The 23147-nt window shown below is 37.3% G+C and overlaps 1 protein-coding gene across 3 annotated transcripts; it reads left to right on the top strand.

The window, feature by feature from the left end:
- Positions 1 to 1066: 1066 nt before the first annotated feature.
- anxa6 (annexin A6) lies at positions 1067 to 23147 on the top strand. Of its 3 annotated transcripts, XM_088932510.1 has the most exons (26): positions 1112 to 1212; positions 2526 to 2591; positions 3990 to 4054; positions 6800 to 6890; positions 7240 to 7334; positions 7681 to 7794; positions 9375 to 9465; positions 10072 to 10151; positions 10953 to 11009; positions 11697 to 11790; positions 12551 to 12646; positions 12800 to 12858; positions 13005 to 13127; positions 13790 to 13848; positions 14510 to 14588; positions 15544 to 15625; positions 15999 to 16093; positions 16221 to 16334; positions 16891 to 16981; positions 17341 to 17420; positions 17639 to 17692; positions 19078 to 19171; positions 20470 to 20565; positions 20893 to 20951; positions 21542 to 21679; positions 22579 to 23147. In XM_088932510.1, exons 3-26 carry the CDS (start codon positions 4037 to 4039, stop codon positions 22636 to 22638), a joined length of 2019 nt encoding a protein of 672 aa, XP_088788636.1. In that variant the 5' UTR covers positions 1112 to 1212; positions 2526 to 2591; positions 3990 to 4036; the 3' UTR covers positions 22639 to 23147. The 3 variants fall into 3 exon arrangements, with proteins under 3 accessions (XP_088788634.1, XP_088788637.1, XP_088788636.1); XM_088932508.1 differs by lacking the exon at positions 2526 to 2591 and having other exon boundaries at positions 1067 to 1212; XM_088932511.1 differs by lacking the exon at positions 2526 to 2591 and having other exon boundaries at positions 1067 to 1212; positions 21542 to 21664; positions 22579 to 22782.

Raw genomic sequence — 23147 nt, forward strand, 5'->3', positions numbered from 1 at the left:
ATTTGTGCTCATTTCATCTTTGACAGAGACAATGGAGTTAAGAAGTGCACATGAGGTTTTATGTCTCAGCCTCTGCATGTCTTTAGTGAATCTTGGAAGTCTGCAAAGGTGACTCATCAAGTTGAAGAAAAAAAAACTATGAAGATCTGAAAACGTGAGATGGTGCTGATTTCTCGAGCCTAAGCATAGGTTTTTTCTGGGCAGCGGTAGATGACAGGAGAGACATTCCTGTCTCTCTCTGTTGGCTCTGACATTCTAGAGCCTGTTACTGGAAGGGCCCACTGCAGAGACAGAAATAGAACAGGATTATCAGATGCCTTTGCACTACAGCAGACTCAGTCAGGAATCCCGGCTCTGTCACTAGAGCCACTACAGAACAACCACACCCTTCTCTGCATATTCCCTGTGAATGAAGGTGAATAATTCCACATCCATTAGTTATTTTCTATCTTTATATCAATATCTAAAAAAAAAAGTGTTCTGAAACTGTGGTTCTCACGCAAAGATTGTCTTTATTTATCCTAAGAATCCTTGGAAACAGTTCAATGAAGTCTTGGAATTGTAAGTCAGTCGTGCCAAGACCCTAGAATCTGTCAGTTATCAGGTTTATGGCATGAACAGATAATTCAAGGAGAGGGGCTGAGGTGACGTCCATATTGAAATCTACAGCTTGAGAGGGTCCCTCAGCAACAGTCATTTTAAGAACCCATTTGTCAAGGCCTTTTGTAAAGAGATGGCTGAGATATTTCATTGTGATTTCTCCCAAACAAGAATGGAAAATGCTGTACCACACAATTAAGCTTAGAAGAAATATTTAAATTCCCCATTTCAAATGCACTCCCAGAAAAGGATCCCACATTGTTGGGCAAGTTGGTTTAATAAACATATTCTGCACTGTTGGCAAGCTTTTACTGGCAGTGTACAGTAAATATACCCCTCCTACTAGTAAATTACAGGGCTTCATTTTTGCTGTCTGTGGAGGTCCCCTTTCGCGTGAGCAATCGAGGCAGAAGTAGGGGGAACATACTGCAGAGCGCTCAGATCTGCAGGACACGCTTGTTACGTCACTCATCCTAAGATAGGCAACAGCTGTGGAGCGGCTCTGCGGTGTCTAGCTGTCCGGATCTGCAGACGCTTGGAGCGGCTGGGACTGAGAACTCGCAGCGACACTTTTGCCTTTAAGAATTCGAGGGCATCAAGTCTTCCGCTGATGTGAGTCCAACGTTCCTTAAAAATAGAATAAACTCTTTGCTGAATTACAGGTTGGATGGTAATTGCTAAAAATAGGTTGTTAACGTACAGTAACGGCGCGTTTGGGGGAGGGGGGGTAAATAGTAGCTACAGAAGGCGTTTGATTTGCATCGTTGTAGTTTTTATTAATTCAGTGACATAATGTACGAGTAACCTAAGAGCAACTGCTGTTCTCTTCACATAAGAAAGGTATTGTGTTTGATACCGTCGTTGTACAACAAAATTAATTTCAACAGGGGGACTGTTTTAAGATCACTTCAGTGCTTCTTGAATGTTTTTTTTTTTAAATAAAGTTAAAAAAGAATTAATTCAGCTTCAGACCTTAAAGAATATCCATCCTTTGCCAATAGGTAGCAGCTGAAATATGTTTGGAGTGGCAGTTACCATATTGCTTGTCTGTGGGGCTTTTAAACCCAAAGAAGCTCAGCAAATATTTATCCATGTTCTAACTTATGTTCTCCTGAATGATTATACGAATCAACAGTGTTAAAGGCTATTTAATATATACTTTGTGTATGTGAGAGGAAAGAGTAAAAGTATTACAGCATCAAAGTGCTCCCTCACAGAACAGTGATGTTGGGTGTGGTCAAGGCCTCATAGGGAGTCTTTGACATTTTGCATATTTTATAAGGACATGAAGGTCCTTTCAGAGGGTACACATTCACCAACAAGAACAGTATTCAAGAAGAACATTTCCACCAATCCCAACCACCACACTCATTACATTAAACATTTAAACATGGAGTTGCCAGACTGAAGTGTATCATGTTTGGTAAATATTTATGTCTGAAAATAAAACAGAATGTGCTTAGAAATGTTAAGATAAACAGGGCTACATTAAAAAAACTAAATATGTATCAAAACAGGGCTGTAGAAAATAAAGATTTATTGCAGTGATATTGAAAGCAAATATTACAGGCCTCAATGCTGAAAAAGCTATAAATATAATTTTTGCGTAATACAATTTCAGATTTGTCTTTGTAAATTGAAATAAGGATGGTCAGGATTTAAAGTCTGTGTTGGAATGAAAACATTGAATTGCAGAACAGACACTTTATTTGGCCAAGAAGGGTTTGTAAGATTTGGTGCTCTTCTGTATTCTGGCACAGCTGGATTGTTATAAACTGACTGATCAGCACAAAGGAGCACAGTGCTGCTTTTCAAAATTCATATCTATGCTTAGGCTGTTTCATCCTTTGAGTGTTCTTAGCATTGCAAGTTTAAAGAAATGTAAAGAGATGTATGAAAGATTTTCCTGTGTTCTTTCATTTCAGCTAGGCCTTCTGCCAAGGTTACAGCTTCTAGCAACGTGTCAGATTGGAGCATATGGTGCAGCTTATGTACTGTAAAAATGTGACTTTGTGTACAATTTCTTTTCTTTCTATGAAATGCAGTAAAACTGATGCAATAGGAAAATGCTTTTATGTTGGTCAAACCAATCTGTATGTTCTGTTTTATGTATCAGTTGACCATGTTATTAGAATGTTTAATGTCTTCACGTTTTTCCCCTAACAAAACAATAATTCGAGTGTAATTAGGTGGAAACTATAGCAAACTAGCGGACCTTTGACTATAGTTGTAACTTTGCTGGTGTTTTATTAGAGATACGGAGCTGCACTAAAATGATACCCATAATTTCAAATAGTAAGAAAAACAACAATTGAAGACTAACACTGTGATTGATGGTTTAAAAATATTTACGGATCATGTTTTGCTTTACTAAAGATTATTAGAGAACATTTTGTTATTTAAAAAAAGTATAGCTCATATTTGGGAAATAGTTTGAGCTGTTGTATGTTCACTTTGCTGATATTTAAGTGGTTTATTAATGCTAACATAAACTGACTGTATATCACAAAGTGAGCAAGATGTATGGGGGATTTTTAGTTTTGTCTTTCTGAACGTATACACCCCTGTACAAGAAAGCAGCCTGGTTTAAGGCCTTGAACAGTTGCCTGCAGTAGGTCTGCCCACAATGCAGTGCTTTCAGTCCTGGCCACTGCAATGGAGCAAAGAGCTGAGCTTGCAGAAACACCCGTCTGCTTCTTCAGGCTCTGCTGTAAAGAGCATCTCTGCTGACCGTGGGTCAGAGCCTATTGCTATAAGGCACAGGTATCTCCTCCAAACAATTCCAGATTGGAATAACAACAAAATACAGATCGTGTGGGGTGAGGTGCTATATTATAAAATCCAAGTTAGCTGGATAGAATAACTGAGAATTCCCAAATTATCTCGGTGTTTATTTTACAGAATTTGGATACCACAGGATTGATAAGGATTACTGTGTTTCTTTCAACCCATTTGTTATTATTCATCTTCAGTTTGGAGTTGACAGGTTGGATTTTGGAGTTTACTTTTGGAGGATGGGTGCCTTTCAAATGCATTCACTCACCGCACGACAGACCAACAATCATGTTTGCAGCACAGTTCGATGAAATGATACACATTAAAATTTCTTGGTTACATGCAGTACCAGCAGAAGAAAACTAAACTCTCATTTTCTGTGGCACTGATGGTAATATACTGTAATAATAGCACATCAAGATGTAAAGCCCAGAACCTGCTCAGTAGAGTTTACTGAGAGATGTCACAGTATTTTATTGTATTGGGCATTTGTCTCTGGATCTCTCTACTCGATGAATTGTTGAAGTAAAGAAAGCTTTATCAAATAGAAATGGAGGGTTATAGCATATGCTTATGAACTGCATTTATTCTTCATATTTTCTTTCCCCCCACAGTGACAACATTTTTTGCTTTATCTGACTTTACTGAATACCCAGACAAAATGGCAGGCAAAGCAAAGGTGAGTGGATAAGTTCCGCTTTGTGTCAGATGGAAGTTGAAAATGTATTTTACAGAAATTGAGAATTTATTTTAAAATAAAAAAAAATATTACAATAACTTTAGTTTCTGTCAGTAAATATTAATACTCTTAATATTAATGTTACTTTTGTACTTTCTACAGTATGTTTAGATCTATATGTCTACTGTATCAATGCATTGATTAGTCTATTTGTCAATCTGTGCAGGTAATAATATATACAATACCCACAGTGATATATATAAAACATATAGCTTAAATGAACAAGTAATAGGTTTATTCCATGCTGAAAAAAAGAAGAAATAAAACGCAATGTTTCGGCCGTGGAGAAGGCTCCACGGCCGAAACGTTGTTTTCTTTCTTCTTTTTTTCAGCATGGAATAAACCTATTACTTGTTCCTTTGCAGCCTACGCATGCTGACGCAGCTACCCACCTGAACTAATATAGCTTAAATTATGAGTAGTGCTTAATAATAACATGGTATCACAGTTAAAACTGAAATCATGTGTTTAATCGTCATCTACATAATGAAAGGGAGAGGATCTGATAGTTCAGAAATTTGCACTCTACAGTTAGTCATCTTATCTCTCAAGTTTCATATAAACCTTCCTGTGCTTCTACCAGTGTACTTCTACACCGAAAAATTCAGTCAATGAGGCTGTTGGTTTCTAATGCTGTAGCACTTAATTTATCATCATTGTAAAGCCTAAAATAATGCATTTTGAATGGTTTCTTTACTACTTTAGCTCATGTTGGCTATAGTGATAGCTAGATACTGTAGGCCTGGCCATGTCATCACAACAGGTGAATGTCCCAGTCTGGTCATCTGGGTTTGTAATCCCAGTGCAGCTGTTCAGATGACTGAAGGGCCTGTACCAGAGTGCCTTAAAAATCAGTTTTCCTTTTTAAATGGAAAAAATGGTGATCTTTGCAGAAGGGAAGCTGTATCATGGCCATGAGCCAAATTCACTTTGGAGGTTGGAGAATAATTCTTGTGACAGTTTGTGTGGGTGTTGTCAATGACAAAATAATGTTGACAGATATGGCAGACAGAAAGCCTGTTTCCCTGAGAACACACTACAAAAGATGACAGACTCTGCAGTGAAGGAAGAAAGATCAACAACAGAGAAGTGGAATATTCAGTTTTGACCTTTTAAAAAAGCATTGAAGTTTGATCCTCTGCAGTAGACCTTTTCAAGAAAGTGGTGATCCTGGTCACTACTCAAAGTAGTGCGTAAGTGCGTAAGGCTGTCGTTCATAACCTGTAACTGTAATTTTTTCTGGAAACAACATTATCTGTCTGACTTTGTGTTTAACAATGTTGTAATACCCTTTTTTCGAATTAATGTTTTGGGTGTTACACTGTGAAACTCTAGTCTTTTCACCCTGAAGTTCTACGAAGAATAGTCTTTGTTTCCTAGCTGCTAGATAAAAGTGGGAATGATTTATAATGTATATATACAGCATTGAGACCCCATATTGATGTGCAACCCGATATAGAGCGTGGATGCAGCTGTATGTAACTGGACACCTAGCATTACTGACACCATTTATTCAACAATGGATCTGCTGAAAAAACGGAGACCCTCTAGAATGACAGGTGTCAGCTGCTTGGAGATGCCTCTGCAGTGGGAGGAAGCCCAAGAATGGAAGATTGGGCACGTGGCAATTAAGATGGGGTTTGGGGCCTTCTGTGTGGTCCATGCAAACACTTGAGCTTATATTTTCTAGCAAGAGATTTGTACACCTCCAGACAGGACTGGTAGAAATGTCTGCAAAACATTCATAGCTGCAGAGTCTTAGACTAATTGGCTGTTGGATTCACCAAGTTAAAGTTAAAGTATTAATTCTCTCAATATTTATATGAAGGCAAAATTCTGCACAATGTATAAGCAGCAGATTTAATTATTTTCTAAAAAGGCTGGTTGTTGAGCATGTTCTGGAAAAGTGGGTGTGGCTGTCGAATCCGAAATAGTACTTTGTCGCAGGCAGGATCCTTGCAGTTATGAGGCAAATACTGAAGAATTATCAGTAATAAAAGGCTCCTTCCTCCAGAGAGCATGGGCCATCACCTTTCTCATTGCAGATAAATTGAAAAACACTCCTCCAATTTGGCTTAAAATTGTATCCTAAATATTTCATTTATTTAAAAAATCAATGGGACTGTCGGGGTTGGGCTTATTTTATCAGGTGGCACAAATCTGCAGAAAATTCTGTGTTGATTAGCTAATAGGATGAGTAGTAACGTAGCATTATGTACCACTGGAAGAAAAAGCTACAGTATAGCACCCATAGACACTTGACACTTATAAAGTATGAATAATGCATAGCTGAAAATAAAAGTAAATTCTTTGACTAGTTAAATGCATGTAATGTATCTGCCACAACCAGACTGGACATATCATTTTTGAGTGTGCAGGTTCTTCATCACTTTTGATTTCAATCTGTTAATCTGGTGTAGTAACAGCTGGGATTTAGAGAATTTAACCTGCATGTGTTCCTGAAGTTAGACAGAAACTTTAAACTGTAGGTATCAGAGACCAAATTGAAGTCTTTAGATTACAATTTTGCTAGGATTTCATGATATTTTCTGTTTTAAAAGTAAAAGGTCTCAGATTATAATTTCTTCTGTTGACAATTGCAAATTCTTTGGGATATGTTGGTCATGATGTACTGTCAAATGTTTAAATGTTTTGATGGAAATATTTCCCCTGTTTCTTCTGCAGGGAGCTAAATACAGAGGCACTATTGTCAACTTTCCTGATTTTGATCCAAGCAGTGATGCTGAAGTACTTTATAAAGCTATGAAAGGAATTGGTAAGATTTTGATGTCACTTATGACAGTGAACAGAGTGTATTGTTCATAACTGTGCTTAGGTAATTGATAGTGCTTAATAATTCATAAAGGGGAGGATCCTGTTAATGAAAGTTTCTTTTTACAAAATACAATTAGTAATTTTTTTAAACTAAAAATAGTCAAACTGTTTTTGTCAGACATAATGCTTCTTAAAACCTGTATTTAAATGTGTGGAATATTAAAAATGTAGTTTAGTTTGAACTTCATTTGTTGAATTACTATATATAGGGTCTGGGTGCATAAATGTTTATAGTGGGGAATTTATAAAAAATAGAAATTGTTCTCCTGTCTTGTTGTGTTTCCTGGCAGGCAGTGACAAAGATACGATTTTAGATCTGATTACTTCCAGAAGTAATGCCCAGAGGCAGGAAATTTGTGCCGCCTACAAATCTCATTACGGAAAGGTATGTTTTTAGAACTTAATGAATGTGACATCATTTGGATTTGTAGACGTCCTTCATCTTGTGCTATTTCTGTTACCAGATCTTTCTTAAACATTATAATATTCCTCAAAATGAATAATTGAAAATGCCTGTATTAGAAAAAAATGATTTGTTTCTTTCACCTGTGCTTCATTAATGTAGATGTTTCTCAGGAATGCCCTGTTGAAGAGCATCAGCAGTACTGGTAGCACAGGTCCTGCACGACTGTGGTCTGGGGGCAGAATTTAACACAACTCTTCTGTGATCTTGAGTTTGGAGTTTTTGTGCTGTAGATTAAGATGAGCTTTTTCTACTCACTTTTTCTTAGGACTTGATTGGTGACCTGAAATATGAACTGACAGGGAAGTTTGAACGTTTGATTGCGGGATTGATGAGACCACCTGCTTATCAAGATGCCAAGGAAATCAAAGACGCCATTGAGGTAAGAGAAAACGAATGTGACATGTTTGACTGATTCTAAGAGCGCTGAGGGGTTCATTTTAGTTGATGCATCCCGAATGTAGTAATAATTGCTTACACTTATAACATGCTTTTCTGAACACTTCACTCAAAGTGCTTTACAGGTAATGGGGACTCCCCTCCACCATCACCTGGATGATGCGACAGCAGCCAAAGTGCACTAGAACGCTCCCCACACACCAGCTATTAGTGGGGAGAACAGAGTAATGAAGCCGGTTACTCTGATGGGGATTATTAAGAGGCCATGATTGGTAAAGGCCAGGGGGAAATTTTACCAGGACGCAGGGCTACACCCCTACTCTTTTCAAGAAACACCCTGGGATTTTTCATGACCACAGAAAGTCAGAACCTTGGTTTAATGTCTCATCTGAAGGACGGTGTCCCCGTCACTATACTGGGGCATCAGGATCCACATAGACCACAGGGTGAGCACCCCCTGCTGGCCCCACTAACACCTCTTCCAGCAGCACCTTAGTTTTTCCCAGGATGTCTCCAGGTACTGACCAGGCTCACACCCGCTTAGCTTCAGTGGGTGCCAGTTGTGAGCTGCAGGGTGATGTGGCAGCTGGCTAAAATAACTCCCCAGAGAAGGGGTGAGACAGCTGACAGATTGGCCAGATGACTCAGACAGAGGTACAGCAGGGCAGGCAGCATCTAATGATGTCAGCTCTAGGGAGTCAGCACAATCTGATGTAGCCTGGATATTCAAAATTTTTTGTGTACTATCATAGGGGTTCATCTCAGTTAATTTATCTTTTATTTTGGCTTGTATTTGTCTTATATTATCACTCTGGTTACCTAAATAATATCCCTATCTTGGTAGTTATGACCTATAATTTGGTTTGATTAAAAAGGACTTTTGTAAAAAAATAAAAAGGGATTGTGGCAAGATTTTGCCAAACAACAGCTCCTTTGTGAAGAAAATAAGAACAAATTATATTTTCACTTATAATGGCACATTAGTCATTTCAGAAAAAAAAATTAATGTACTTAATAGAGATTGAATTATTCTGTGGTTTAAATTAAGTGCTCTGAATCATGCTACCATGTACTACAATGACAGACTTGCAGGTTTATGAGATGCAGCTCCTGTTTTCAGGTATTTGCTTTGTGATGAAAATCTAGGCTTGTAAAACAGCTGTTATAACGCCTCAGGCAAACATCAGTTGGCAAGGCCCATGTATTAAAATTAGGGAGGGAGGGCTCTATTGTCACTGATTCGATTTACATACAAGTAGCAAGTGCAATTAAAAACAACTTTCTAAATGAATAGCCCATTAAAGTGTGTGTTGTTTAGGCTTTATCAGAAATTCTCTTATCACAACTTTTTTGGAATTTGTTTTCGCAAGAGTCTTTGAGTGTGTGCATATACTGTACAGTACCTGCCAACACTAACTTGGAAGTTCCAGTGAGCCAGTAGCTTATGTTGGGGTTATTTTAGGGTTCCTCTGCACCACAGTGGCTCCATGTGTCTTTGCAAGGTCTGCCTTCAACATCCATTCATAAATAATTGACAGGCCAGCGAATTGTCTCATTTTTCAGGGTATCGGGACAAATGAGAAGTGTCTAATTGAAATTCTGGCTTCCAGAACCAACAAGCAGATTCATGACCTGGTTAATGCATACAAAGATGGTAAGAAACATGAACATGTAAATGTACATTTTCAAAAGGGTTTAGTGCAAGGGAAAATAAACTATAAAATATTATTTCTGGCTTAGAAAATATTAATTTCAATTAATTACAAAATTTAATTGTAAGATAAATAGTACTGAATTTACTATTTCTAGCTAGCTCTGTAAAACCTGTTCTTATTTACTGATATCTCCTTATGAAAACCATATGTATGTATACTATACTGTATGTCTGTGATGAACAGTTTTCACAGTTAATTTAAAACCAAAAAATCCAGTTTTATAATATTCTACATGTAAGATAAAAGAATAAACTGTCACCTTTTTAATTAATACAATTTAAATTATAAAATATATTTGAGTTTTCTTTTACAGGTCTCTAGTATTGTACGGTATATGGTTAATTGGTTGACATCTAACCAAATCTGTCAATATGTAGAGAAAAGCATTTTTTTTGTAGTGCTTAGCACTTGCTTTCAAAATCTTCTCCAAAACTCACATTTTTAAAAAAGTTTACAAAAGTTTAAGTATAGTAACTGAAGTGTAACAGGATTTGGGTTTTTTTATCAAGGAATGAAATAACTGATTTATTGTCTTTAATCCACAGCATACGGGAGAGATATTGAGGAAGACATTATCGCTGACACGTCAGGGCACTTCAAGAAGATGTTGGTAGTTTTACTTCAGGTCTGTTACTCAGTTTTCTTTCAACTCCTAAATTTTAAAGTGTTTCTTATGTGTTTATATGATAATTCGGTTTCTCCCCATGTTACACATTTTCCAAGCTAAGTAGCTTGCCAATTTTCCATTAGTAAATGAAATAGAACTTGCAGACTTCAGAGACATTTATTGCTCTCTGTGACGCACTACAAGATGCACATTTTATCTTCAGAACAGACTTGCCAACACAGAAAGTTAGTTTTTTAGAAAGTAAAATACACTGAAGCCACAGAAGGATGAGCCTAGTAATTATTGCAATTGCAATATAGAAATGCTAGTTATGAAGAGTGGTTCATATAAATTCTTTTTAACTGAATTATAATATAAGTCTTAAGTGTAGACCTTTTTCTGGTTATTATTTTCAATTTAAAGCTTAGCTATTAGAAAATGAGGTACTAATCTATTGAATACAACCACACTCTTAATTTCCTTCAGTAAGTACAAAAGTCATCGTGAGCCATAGCTGGGATTTTCTGTAGAAAATCTTGAAAAGCACGAGAGAGAAAGCACCATTCTTATTAAAACTTGTCAGTCGTAATACAAACAACAGTGAGGCACAAAACAGGAGTAATGTTACGTGTCCCCTTCTCTTAACACTGCGCAAGACCGTTGTACAGTCGCCATTTCAAGATTGTAGAGTTTATATGCTTTTTAGCCTTCTATCCATTAGCATGGTGAATGTTTGGTACATTATGAGAATTAGTCCCTCAGTTTCTTGTCATTCTAAAAAACACTTTGCCATGCTGAGTCGAGTGTTTATTTGCACAGGGAACCCGTGAGGAAGATGATGTTGTGAGTGAGGACCTTGTAGAGCAAGATGCCCAGGTCTGTTTCATTGATCTGTTTTTACAGTGTAAAGTGACATGCAGTTCACACACAAACCCCACTTCCTGCTCGTACACAGTGTTTACATTTATGTGGAGTACAGATATTCATATTCATGCACTGCATAACATTAGGAATTTTGAGATTTTTTTATGGTAAAGACCCAGGTAAGAGTTTGAATTTAATCTGCTTTAGCATTGCATCTCCTTGCATCATTTCAAGGTCTGTCTTGGAAACTCGTTAAAAAAAATAGAAGTTGCAAGCAGCTTGGCGGTTTCAAGCCTTGCATGTATTCTAGATGCTGCAAGTACAGATTCATTTTCTGTAACTGCAGTTTTAGTTTAAAATGTCAAGATTATTTTGTACATGTACTGTACCTTTTGTTACTTTTTGCATTAATTTATCATCCTTTAAATATTATATTTTGGTTGGTTTATTAGAGCAACCTAAGACTGATATTTTATACTCTGACAATAGCCACAATTCTAGGATTTTAGTTACAGTAAATCCGTCTAGCCCTTGTGGGGAAAAAAGAAAAGGTTTTGTTTGTCTGTGGAATACTTGTATCGGACTTTTACTCCTATATGATAATACAAGAAATGCTTCTATTACTAATGTAGAACTCACATTATCATCTTCTTTTCTCATTCAAAACTTGGTCTTCCACCACAATGATGAACACCACAGGATCTGTATGAAGCTGGAGAGGCACAGTGGGGTACTGATGAGGCCAAATTCATTACCATTTTGGGCAACCGGAGTGTCACGCACCTTCAGTTGGGTGGGTAAAACTCGCTGTGTCACAAACTGGCCTAAAGCATAGTTTTTTATAATGCCATGAGACTCCTAGTGTGTCTTGCATCATAAGAATGTTCTGCCTTTTGCATTGTGTGACTGTGAAATTGATACTGTTGCATAAATTACAATAAAATTGATATTCAGTTATATTAAATAGCAACTAATTTATCACCTCATATTAAAAGCATCCACTTAACATTTTTTTAAACGTTTGTTGCATAATATGCTGTTAGGTTCTTGATGGTTTGTGTCTAGTTACATCATAATACCAAACCAGTATAATGTGTATATATAAGTAAAAATTATGCTAAGAATTCCAAGCTTCCATCTGCTTCTGATTGCTTAAATTAACTATGCATTTAGTTTCTAGTTTTAGTTAACTAGAAATTTGCTGAGGATCAGATACAAAAATTCCATGCATCGCATAAGCTTTGCTCCCCTTTCTCTTTGTAAACCCTAGATCTTATGAACAAATGATTCACAGTACAGAACTGTGAAAGACTCAGATGAAAGATTTCTGTTAGATTTGCAGGCTTAATGAATCATTTAAAACAAGTCTTTTTTTGATTTTATAATATTCCAATTTTCCATCATATTAAGAGAGATTAGAACTCTGATTTATGTGGTTAAATTGAACAGCTTTGATTCATAATGAAATGAAGAGAGAGAGATTCCTCTAGATATGGCTTATTTTGCACTTGAAGGATAATGACTTCTCCGTCTGGTTAATATTTGTTTCTCAGTGTTTGATGAATACCAGAAGATTGCAGAGAAGGAAATGGAAGACAGCATTAAAAGTGAATTGTCTGGTGACTTTGAAAGACTGATGCTGGCCGTTGGTAAGAATTCTTTCTCCTTCTTCCTTCTGTTATCCATATAAGGAACTCTTCACCCCACTGCTGCGCGCTTGTGTATTTTTACACTCGTGTCAATTCTGTAAGGCAAATACTGTAGGCCTTACAGTGTCCTCTTTGTTTTTATCTGTTTTACAGTTGAGTGCATCAGAAGCCGCCCAATGTATTTTGCAAAAAGGCTCTACAAATCTATGAAGGTAAATAAGAAACAATCAAAATGTAATGTATAATCACAGAATGTAAAGCCACCTGTGTATTCTCCTCTTATTTCAGATTTGTCACTAGGCCTTTCATCAAAAATCCTAAAAGCTTGTATTGCGCTTATATTGGTTTCTTTTCACAGGGCCTTGGAACGGCAGATAACACCTTAATCAGAATCATGATTTCCCGCTCCGAAATTGACATGCTTGATATCCGAGAGTGCTTCCGTCTCAAATACGAGAAATCTCTGTACAACATGATCAAGGTTTGGCATTGGTAGTGCACGTGCGAACACACAAACTGATTTGTAAGAACAGAGCCTTTTCGTTTGTGTGCTTCTTTTAGGTGGTGGTGGGGTTATTGAGATCTGGCCACTAGTGGAGAATCTGATTAACTCGCATTACATAGTATTATATCTGAAATGAATATATTTTACCACATTCAAACTTAAGAGCATTATAGCTCCATTCAGAACAGAAACAACTCTATCCTGGTTCTCTGGACTGTACCCCTGTACAGACTGTCCCAAAGTCTTTTTAATATAACAAGCAAGTTAAGAACCAAATAAATGTAAGTATTTACACTGGTTAAGATTTAAAGGGATGAATATGTCCCCTTTTCTCAGGTCTATGGTTCCTGTTGTTTTAAATAACCTTCATACCCTCTTTAAGCATAAATAATGTGTAAAGGTCATTCTAGGTTTTTAGGTTGTAGGTTTGTCACCTAGAGTTTTGGGAATAGCTTAGCGATTACCTGCAGAGCTTTTGTCCAGTCTTTTTAACTGATATATATATATTTTTTAAAACGAACAATGTATTTCACTTTCCTATTTTAACCAAATCTATTTAAAATCCTTTAATTCACATGAGATTAAGCAGTCTAGGTGATACAATTCTGTTAATGTGTATCTGTATGTTTTTTCCAAAGGATGACACCTCTGGAGAGTACAAAAAGACGTTGCTCAAACTGTGTGGAGGAGATGATGAGTAAGTTGCTCTTAATTCCTTAAATCAAAAATAACAATGAGAGACAGTGGAGGAAGGCTTATATCCAACAATTGAGTTTGCTCTTTTACACTCATTATTTTTAAGTTTTTTATTGCAATGAATTTGGGATCAACTTAGATTAGTTATTGGGTTGCACAGTTGTACTACGTGCATATCTCTACTTGTTTCTAATGCCTTCTGCTGATGATTGTCACAACATTTTAAAAGATGTCAAAAGTTTCTTAGGACAGTGGAAAATCAGAAACAAGCCTAGTGCTTTTGATCACTTCTTTATTTTCAGATATCACAAAAATATAATATATGCAATATGTATTATATATTTAATATATGACCCCTTAAAAAAGTACTCTATGTATGATATCAAAGGGACAGTATAGAGTAGCACCTGGAGTTTTGGACTCGTTACAGAATATTGGGCTTTTAAGTCACCAGTGTGAACAGTTTACCTGTATTAATGAGTAAATGTGAGTTCACCTGCAAACAATTCTGAATCTGAGAAATTAATGCACTTGAAAAAGAAATGTTTAACCTGGAAAGCATGAGACACTGGTTTGGGAGTTTACCCATGGACGCAATTCAGTGCATTCTCTCTAGGTGTGGCTATTCAGCTGACCGGCTATGTTGTTACTTAATGTTTCAGCCTAGCTGGCGAGTTCTTCCCTGAAGCAGCACAGATAGCCTACAAGATGTGGGAACTTAGCGCCATGGCCCGAGTAGAGGTTTGGTCTCCTTAGTCCCAGTAGACATGTGGCTGCTTCTTGGGCTTGCGTCCAGTTTTCCTTAACATCCCCTAATATACTGTGTTCTGCCTGATTTCCCTTAGAGCTTACTGCTAAGCTATACTGCTTTGTTTTTTTATATATATATTTCATGGTCTTGCCTCACTAAGTAGCCTTTGTGGTGTGTCACGTTAAGATTGGGATCTCGTTTTATTAGCTAATTTGCGTATGAAGTATGCAAGCTCATTCCTTTCAACTTGTATTTTGCAAATACTAGATATCACGCAACCGATTAACACCTCCCCAGTTTGTCAGTGCAAGATTTTGTTTAACTTTGTTCTTTGATGCGCCAAGAGAATCTTGAGAAAGCTACGTGGAGCCTAAAGAATGTATACTTTCTGTATTAGACGGTTTGAAACTGCTTTATCCACTTTGTCACCTTTCTTTTAAAACAAAATGCTTTTTCACCTATATCACACTCATTTTCTACACCAGCTAAGACCTTCACAGCGTAAGCAGATGTTTAAGAGAACAGATGACGCCAATCGCACACTAGCATGTATGAACCTGCTCATGTAACCACATTCACACCAAACTCCACCTCGCTAACAAACTAAAAAATGGTGTGGCAGCTACTGTTACTGGCGTAAACTGTTTTCTCGTGTCATTGTTTGTTTGCCTAGTTGTGGGCGCTGAAGCAAATACGAAGTATCAGTTAGTCAGTTAGTAAAGTGTCTTAAAATCCCAATTTAATGTTTTCAAAACACAGAGGTGTTAGAAAATGGCTCATGCTTTCTATATTGATCATTATTGAATGCTGCCCTAATTCCTTTTCTCAGTCACTGCTTTTTATCCCTTGGCTTCACACTTTGAGTTGGCACATGATGTGCTGCTCTTAAGAGTTTTGGTTATGTGTGTTTTGGGTTTGAGCCTTCTGTCTATGTTCTGTCTACAGCTGAAGGGAACAGTTCATCCTGCAGCCAATTTTGACCCTGGCAGTGACGCACGTGCTCTCCGGAAAGCAATGAAGGGTTTTGGTATGCTCTCTGCCATTTGTCTTTATTAATAGGTACCTTAGATTAATTAATAGGTATCATAGATTTGTTTTCTGTGCTGAGATTCAGATTAAATCAAAAATAACCCCGAAAGATGGAGACAAAGCGCTGTCCCTGGATTTTGGCAGGATGAACTGTGAAATATGAAACACAACTGGAAATTATAACCAACTGCTTTTAAGACTGAGAGGAGATGGCACTGTGGATACAAGCTGCCCAGCCATGCTGCTAGAGCACATGTGCAAAATGAAATCCTCTCATTTACTGTATATCCTTCTTTCTTGTCTTGTTAAAAGCTTGCACCTTCCATTGAAGTCTAACGACTGTTGTGGTATTTCTTCCTGGCTCCCCTCAGGCACCGATGAAGATACAATAATAGACATTGTTACTAAAAGGAGCAATGCACAAAGGCAAGAGATTCGGAAGAGCTACAAATCCCAATTTGGCAGGGTAAGAAGCTTTTTCTAAACAATTGTCAAAAATCAATTAACAATACAAATTATAGCTCACAAATTATTTTGCAGATCATTTTTATCATATTGATGATGGTGATGATAGTGGATTCATATTTGTGTAGGATCTCATGGCAGACCTCAAGTCGGAACTCTCTGGCAATCTGTCCAGACTGATCCTTGGTCTAATGATGACTCCAGACCAGTTTGATGCCAAAATGATGAGAAAAGCTATAGAGGTGAGAAAAAGCCAATGATTATTTTGTGCATACAGTACAGTATATAATTCTCCAAAATACAGAAACTGTCATGCATAGGCTCATTAAGAGTTACGCATGCAGCTCTGCCTGGAATTCCATGATACTTTTATTACAAGTTATACAATACGCTTTACAGTTATAACAAAACTACTACTACTCCTCCTCCTCCTCCTCCTCCTCCTCAAAATAAATGTCTGGAATATTTTATGTAATTAAACAGGCATACTACGTTATATTAATTGTAATGAAGTAACATTTGTCATTGTAATTTTCATGTATTTGGGAATGATAAATGTGTTTTTTTAAATTGACAGCCTAAATTTTCTGTGAAGTGTGCTGATTTTTAGCTGTACTTTTGTGTTATGCATTTTGTGTAAATCTGACCGATAGATTTTGCATCGTTTTTATTGCAATTCATAGTCTCCTCTGTTTGACAGTGTTTCTCGGATTCCCAGTGTTTTGCTGAGCACTGAGCTTTGCTCAGAGTGCCGTTTTGCTGTTCTGTGCTAAACGTAAGCATTCCCTTCTATTTAAGGGAGTCGGTACAGATGAAAGTGCTTTGGTTGAAATTCTGGCAACAAGAACTAACCAGGAAATCCTGGCGATGAATGAAGCCTACAAAAATGGTAAGAGACAGTGCCTTGGAAAAATTGTGTTACTACAAACATAAGCAGTTCATTACCTGCATAGAGGGGTAATAAAATCCTAAAAAAAGACCAATTATTTCAACATTTTTTTTGTCTTGCGATACAAACCTGCAACCCTCTTTTCTTTGAAAGGTTAAGTGACTGAATATTATGGCTTTGAATAAACCTCTTTGATTGCTATCAAATTAATTTAATTAGGGCTGGTGCTTACTGTTGGTCTTTTTTTAATAACTCGGACGTCCAGCAGAGGGAGCAACAACTAAAGGATACAAGCACAGTCAATCTAACTCCTCACTTGTGTGTTTTCAATTCCACCCTTCTGCCATGATGTCTTGCAGCTTATCACAAGAGCCTTGAGGATGACATCAGCTCGGACACTTCAGGGCACTTCTGTAGGGTTCTCATCTCCCTGGCGCAGGTACAGTGTGTTCAGAGCCCGCGAAACAAAGACTTTTGCTGTCTTAAATCACACTAGTGTGATGTACATCCTCTCCAGAAATAAGTACCACTTTTACTTGGTTTCTCCTTTCACCATAATGAGAAAACGAAATGAAATGATTCAGTTCGGTAGTACTATATGTTGGCTTTCTGTACTGCCGATGCTCTTTTGATCTTCTGAACAATTGTGTTTGGCAGGGAGCTCGTGAAGAGGGAGAGGCAGATCAGCAGAAAGCCCAGGAGGATGCCAAAGTAAGTAATATAAGGCTGGCAGTTTGGCGATGGATTATAGCACAGGTTGAAAGTAGACATATTAAAATATCTGTAGGGAACTTCTCCATACTTTCATGTCCAATGTGATCTACATCCATAGAAGGGTATTTTTGCTGTACTGTATCTATCAACCTCAGATAACTAAAACTCCTATATGTTTTTTGGGGGATCGGATTATATTGAATTGCTCGAGCAAGCTCTTAACATTTAATTATATAATTGAGATGAGAAAGTACTGTGCCGTTTATTTTCATCAGTTTTTGTTACATGCATGTCACTATCCATTTGTATTTTCCCATTTCAGATGCTTTTAGTTTGCTCTCGGCCATACACAGATTCTATTTTTATTTCTCTTATTCTGGGGGAAAATACTGAAGTTTCCAGTTTACAATGTGAGCCACACACGTTATGAAACAACACCTCCACAAAACACACCTTCATGTAGACTTTGCATTTGGTTACCTTCTTTGACTGCAAATGCCTATTATAAAATATTGCAGATTAAACATATTAATACATTTCAGTTCAAGGCACTTGTATTATGTATGAAGTTGTGCATAATGATATATTTAAAATGGTAATAAAAATACCAAACATTTCAGTTCGCTAGCTCTCGTGTGTAATATACTGTACAGTACATATTTTTAAATTAATTTCCTCATCCTACATAGTCATTAAAAGTAAACCATTATGCAGTACCTCTTATGAGAGAACTCATACCTCTCACCACCATCACACCAAAGATGTTATAGTTTTTAGTTTTAGATTGTTTATATTGTAGCTGTTCCTTTTGACAACACCATCAATATTTTTCCTCTTATCTTCACTGTGCTGTCAGATTATATATGAATCACTGGTAAGTGTGTTTTTTTCTGGACATGAAGTACATGAATGAACATGACGATCAGATCTGATGCTGATGCTGACCGTGGGACCTTAAAAATGCTAAAAACCATTAAAGAAATCCAGTGACAGATTTTAAGGTGCCACAGGCCAAGGACCATTACCTGTTTTACTTACTGGTTAGTAATTGAATCTGAAAGGATTCCGAATTAAATCCTTGTGCAGGACAGCAGGAGTCCTCTGCTCTTCTGGTGAACAGCAATGATTTGTTCATTTGTGTAAGTCTGTCCTTGATGTTCATGGGAAAACAAAAAAAAATGAATGAATGAACGTTTTCTTAAATAAAGTTACAATACTTCCTGGTATTTATCTGGTGTCATTTTGTTTGTATAGACTACTGATTGTTCTAGTTTTCAAGGATGAAAGATTTTTTTTAATATGGCAACAGAGTTCTTTCTCAGTCTCTCTATATCTTTACTACCTTTATCTGACCAAGGTTAAAACTGTTTCTTTTTCCTTAGGAACTAGGTGATGCTTGTGTTGATGACTCCAGCTCCGTAGAGAGCAGGTTTATGAGTATTTTATGCACCAGGAGTTACCCTCATCTCCGCAGAGGTACGCCAGTCATTCACTCTCAACACTGCTTAGAGGGTGGCTGTTCAAAGCTATTTCCTGTCTTCTCCTCTCCATTATTAGAAACTATGGCCTGATGATGATTCTCTGAGTGTCCTGGTGTTGGGGAGGGAGGGGGGTGCTTTCTGGAAGAGGAGAAGAAAATAAGAAATATAAATGAGAGGATATCCAGTCCATTTCACCCGTTGGGTAGTTAGAAATTAATTAATCCAGGGATCTCGTCCGGGCGTTTCTTGAAAGAAGCCAGGTTATCAGCTTCAGCAACATAGCTGGGTAACTTGTTCTACACTCCAGCAAACCTTTAAGGTAAAGAAGTGCCTCCTGTTCTAGGAGTTAATTGCACTTCCACAGAGTTTCCACTTGCACCCTCTGGGTTGTGCCTCACTGTTTATCCTGAGGAAATCCACTGATACAAGCATTTGGAGTACTTGTATCTGGTCCAAAATTGTACACAATATTCTAAATGAGGCTTTATTGGTGTGGTCATTTTAACATAGATATAATTTAGGATATATAACTATATATCCTAGCATTTTGGTTGCCTTTTTACATTGTCTAGAAGATTTAAATGTGCTGACAACATGCCTGTTTCCATAAGTAGCCTCTTCTAGCTCAGAACAGTATTTCCTGTTTTGTGCTGATACTTTATAACCAAACAATAGCTATTACTTCTTACCTTGATCCACTCACCATGTCATTTAAGCATTAACTCCAAGTCTTCCGCTACAGTAAGTCCTATCTTTTCCAAAACAGCTCTTTCTGCTCCCAGCAACTCCTCTTATCCCTGCAATTAACACAGCACATAGACACACCTGTAAACTCAATGCCCCTCCCACGTGTGCGGGTCTGCCCAATCACAGAATTGCTCAGTAGCCTTTGAACCTGAAATAAGAGGAGGTCTGTAACATTGACATCACAAGACTCGTACTCCTGATGAGTATTTTACGAGAAAGACGTACAGTAACAGTGGATGGGCATGTGTTTGTGTAAGAACAAAGGATGTTTTTGGTTTTGCTATTATGTGCCATCTTCCTTTGATCTTCTTATGTCATCTGTGTATCTACAAAGTCTCTGACAATCTGTTGTCGCATCGTATTCTATCGTGCATGTGCTTTGTCCAAAAAAAAGATCTCAAAAACAATAAGGTTTTCCCAAGAGATTTCATTGTGTTTGTTTAGAAGGCAAGAGCGACAGAAAGCTGAGAAGGCAAGTTCTTTTTCGTGACTGTTACACAAATTAAAATTAACTGTATCTTCTTGTACGTCTTTGTTTGTTTTCAGTGTTCCAGGATTTTGTGAAGTGCACGAACAAGGATATTGAACAAGTTATTAAGAAGGAGATGTCGGGAGATCTCAAGAATGCCTTTATTGCTATTGGTAGGTTTTGCCAAGTAATAGCCAGGGGTTGCCAGTCCTGGGAGGTACAGATAAGCAGGTTCAGTGGGTGAAATGAATGAAGAGGCTTCTATCCATGAAGTACTCTTATTTTGGTCTGAAGCTGATGACTTCAGTGGCGGCAAACACAACTGTCTCTGATGACGTGTGTTCTTGACATTGAAAGGTGGTTGTTGGTGATCCAAATAAAAGGAATCGTCTGGGCTTGTTTCATTATTATTATAAAAAGGGATAAAGTTTCAGAGAGTTTCCAGAGTGCTCCTTAAACCTCTTAAGTCAAAACCGTGATATTTGATTTTCTTCTCCCAGTCCGAAGTGTTAAGAACAAGCCTTCCTTCTTTGCTGAGGGTCTATACAAAGCTATGAAGGTACTGTGTATGGCATTTTACTTTTGATATCTTTTTTGCACATTAGCATTAAATCTGGTCTTTAAAATGTAATGTTAACTAATTAAGGTATGTCTTGTAAGCAGCTGGATTTTGTTATACAGTGGGAGGATAGCCAGGCACACTTAAAATAAAACAAGAACATAAAAAGAGAGTAAGAAATACTCCTGGATGGGAAGTACATTTAGATTTATCATTTAGTTTTAAAAAAAGTCCCTTCGCTTTAGTATGTGTGGTGACATGGCATGAAAATTTGATTCAATGAGTCATTTAATTCAGAGAATTCATAGAAAGTCTTCTGTCAAGGAAATGTAATTGAACAGCTGAAGATACTGTGATATGAAATAAAGATTGAAGGTTTAGGAGTAGTATTTTTCAGCCTAGAAGTAGTAATCCTCATAGAGAGGACATGGGGAATTGGTAATATTTATTACCAGTGTATCTTTCTAAAGATCTAACCTTTTCAATTAAAACACCCAACAATTTTGTAATGGAACATGTTTTGTGTTTTTACATACAGGCATGAGCGTTGTTTTTATTTTGATAACCCCTGTCATATTCTATCCTCTCAGGGATTAGGGACTGACGATCGTGCTCTGATCAGGATCATGGTATCCCGCAGCGAAATCGACCTATTCAATATACGCAAGGAATTCAAAGACCTTCACGATGCTTCTCTCCATGAGTTCATCCAGGTCGAGGCTCTCTGTGTTAGTTGTTGGTTTTTTTTTAGTTGTTGTTGTTGTTCACCAAGCATATCCCAGCCCAGAAGCAGTTCATGTCTGTGCCAGTACTAACCTGTGGATGTTCTGCCTGTCCGTTGTACGAAATTGTGCAGTGTGCCGTTTTGGGTGACAAAAAAATTGGTGAGCTAAACTGGGCTACATTGCAACCTTGGTTTTTGAGGTGGACTAGTTTAGCTCAGCTGTCCAGGAATTCCCCCTGTACCTACTTCCTCTCTCGATAGAGGGTGTGATTGGTTGCTTCTGTGACAGGAAAGCTTTGTAACAAGGGCGATAGGTTTCCTGTCTTAAAACTGCATTTGAAAGAGGAAAATTGTGAGCTTTCTATTTAAATTTGTAAAAAAAAACATTTTGCAAACATTAGTAAAGCTATGAAATAACATGGTCAGTTATTGATGCAATGAAAATCAGTGTCACAAAATGTTTTGTTTTAGTGTTTATTTATACAATTTAGATGTGGGCTGATTTTTAAATTTTCTTATCTGTTATGAGTTATTTACCAGCTCCTAACAGTTCTAATAACATATAGAGCTCAAATAACTCTGAAAGGTGGATTCTGAGATTGGTGATCTATTGCATTTTACTACAAGTACTTCCACAAAAAAATACTTTTCTTTTAACATATATTATTATTTCAAAAAGGTTGGTGCTGCTGAATATCATTTTAGCTTTTTTAGCAACATAAGGAATATTAGCTATACAGCCAACTTTAAAAACGTTTAGCCTTGAAAATCAGGCCATCTGTTTCAAATGCAGAATGAACATTGTGTGCTTCTTTTATCCACACACAAACTAATGACTGAACTCAGCTGTTGAAGGATTTTGCTCCCTGTCCTAAAAACGTTTACCTTTGTTTTTCTTACCAGGGTGACACATCGGGAGATTATCGTAAAGGCCTGTTAGCTATTTGTGGAGGAGAAGACTGATTTCCTGAAAGCCATCCCCTGCCTTTACCACTCAGGAGTTCTCCCAAGTATGACATTGCTTACCTGTTGCTTTAGAACAGAAGCAAGCTCAAGATACAGTGACAAGCTCCTGATCGACTCCTATCTTCACTTCACCCTGTGCTATGCCAAAAAATGTAACCACCAGCCTTACAACTGAAACCCCCTGCTGCTTCCACATGGTCGATGTTCTGCAACTTCCAGCTTAAGAAGATTTTAAGGAGGATGACAGATTTTATTATTTTTTACACTGTCCTGTAGTTTGTGGCATTACCTTTGAATGTTAGGGTAGCAATGCTTGACTTGGTTTGTGGTAAGGGAGCAAAACAATTATAGAAAAGATTTGCTTGAGCTGTTATAGATCAGGACTCTCTACACTGGTAAGTCGTGCAACCTAGTGATAAAATTGGATATAATATTGATTATATCATTGGATAAATTGGATAGAACATGTTAAAAAATAAATAAATCACTGAAGTGTGCATTTGTAG

The sequence above is a fragment of the Atractosteus spatula genome, chromosome 14 (assembly GCF_055471065.1).
Source record: "Atractosteus spatula isolate fAtrSpa1 chromosome 14, fAtrSpa1.hap1, whole genome shotgun sequence".
Taxonomy (NCBI): Eukaryota; Metazoa; Chordata; class Actinopteri; order Semionotiformes; family Lepisosteidae; genus Atractosteus; species Atractosteus spatula.

Bases quoted from the DNA above. Each gene is read 5' to 3' on its own strand.
- anxa6 (XM_088932508.1), top strand. The intron at 12,647-12,799 runs GTAAGAATTCTT...TCTGTTTTACAG, and splicing joins AAGACTGATGCTGGCCGTTG to TTGAGTGCATCAGAAGCCGC. The intron at 20,952-21,541 runs GTACTGTGTATG...CTATCCTCTCAG, and splicing joins GTCTATACAAAGCTATGAAG to GGATTAGGGACTGACGATCG.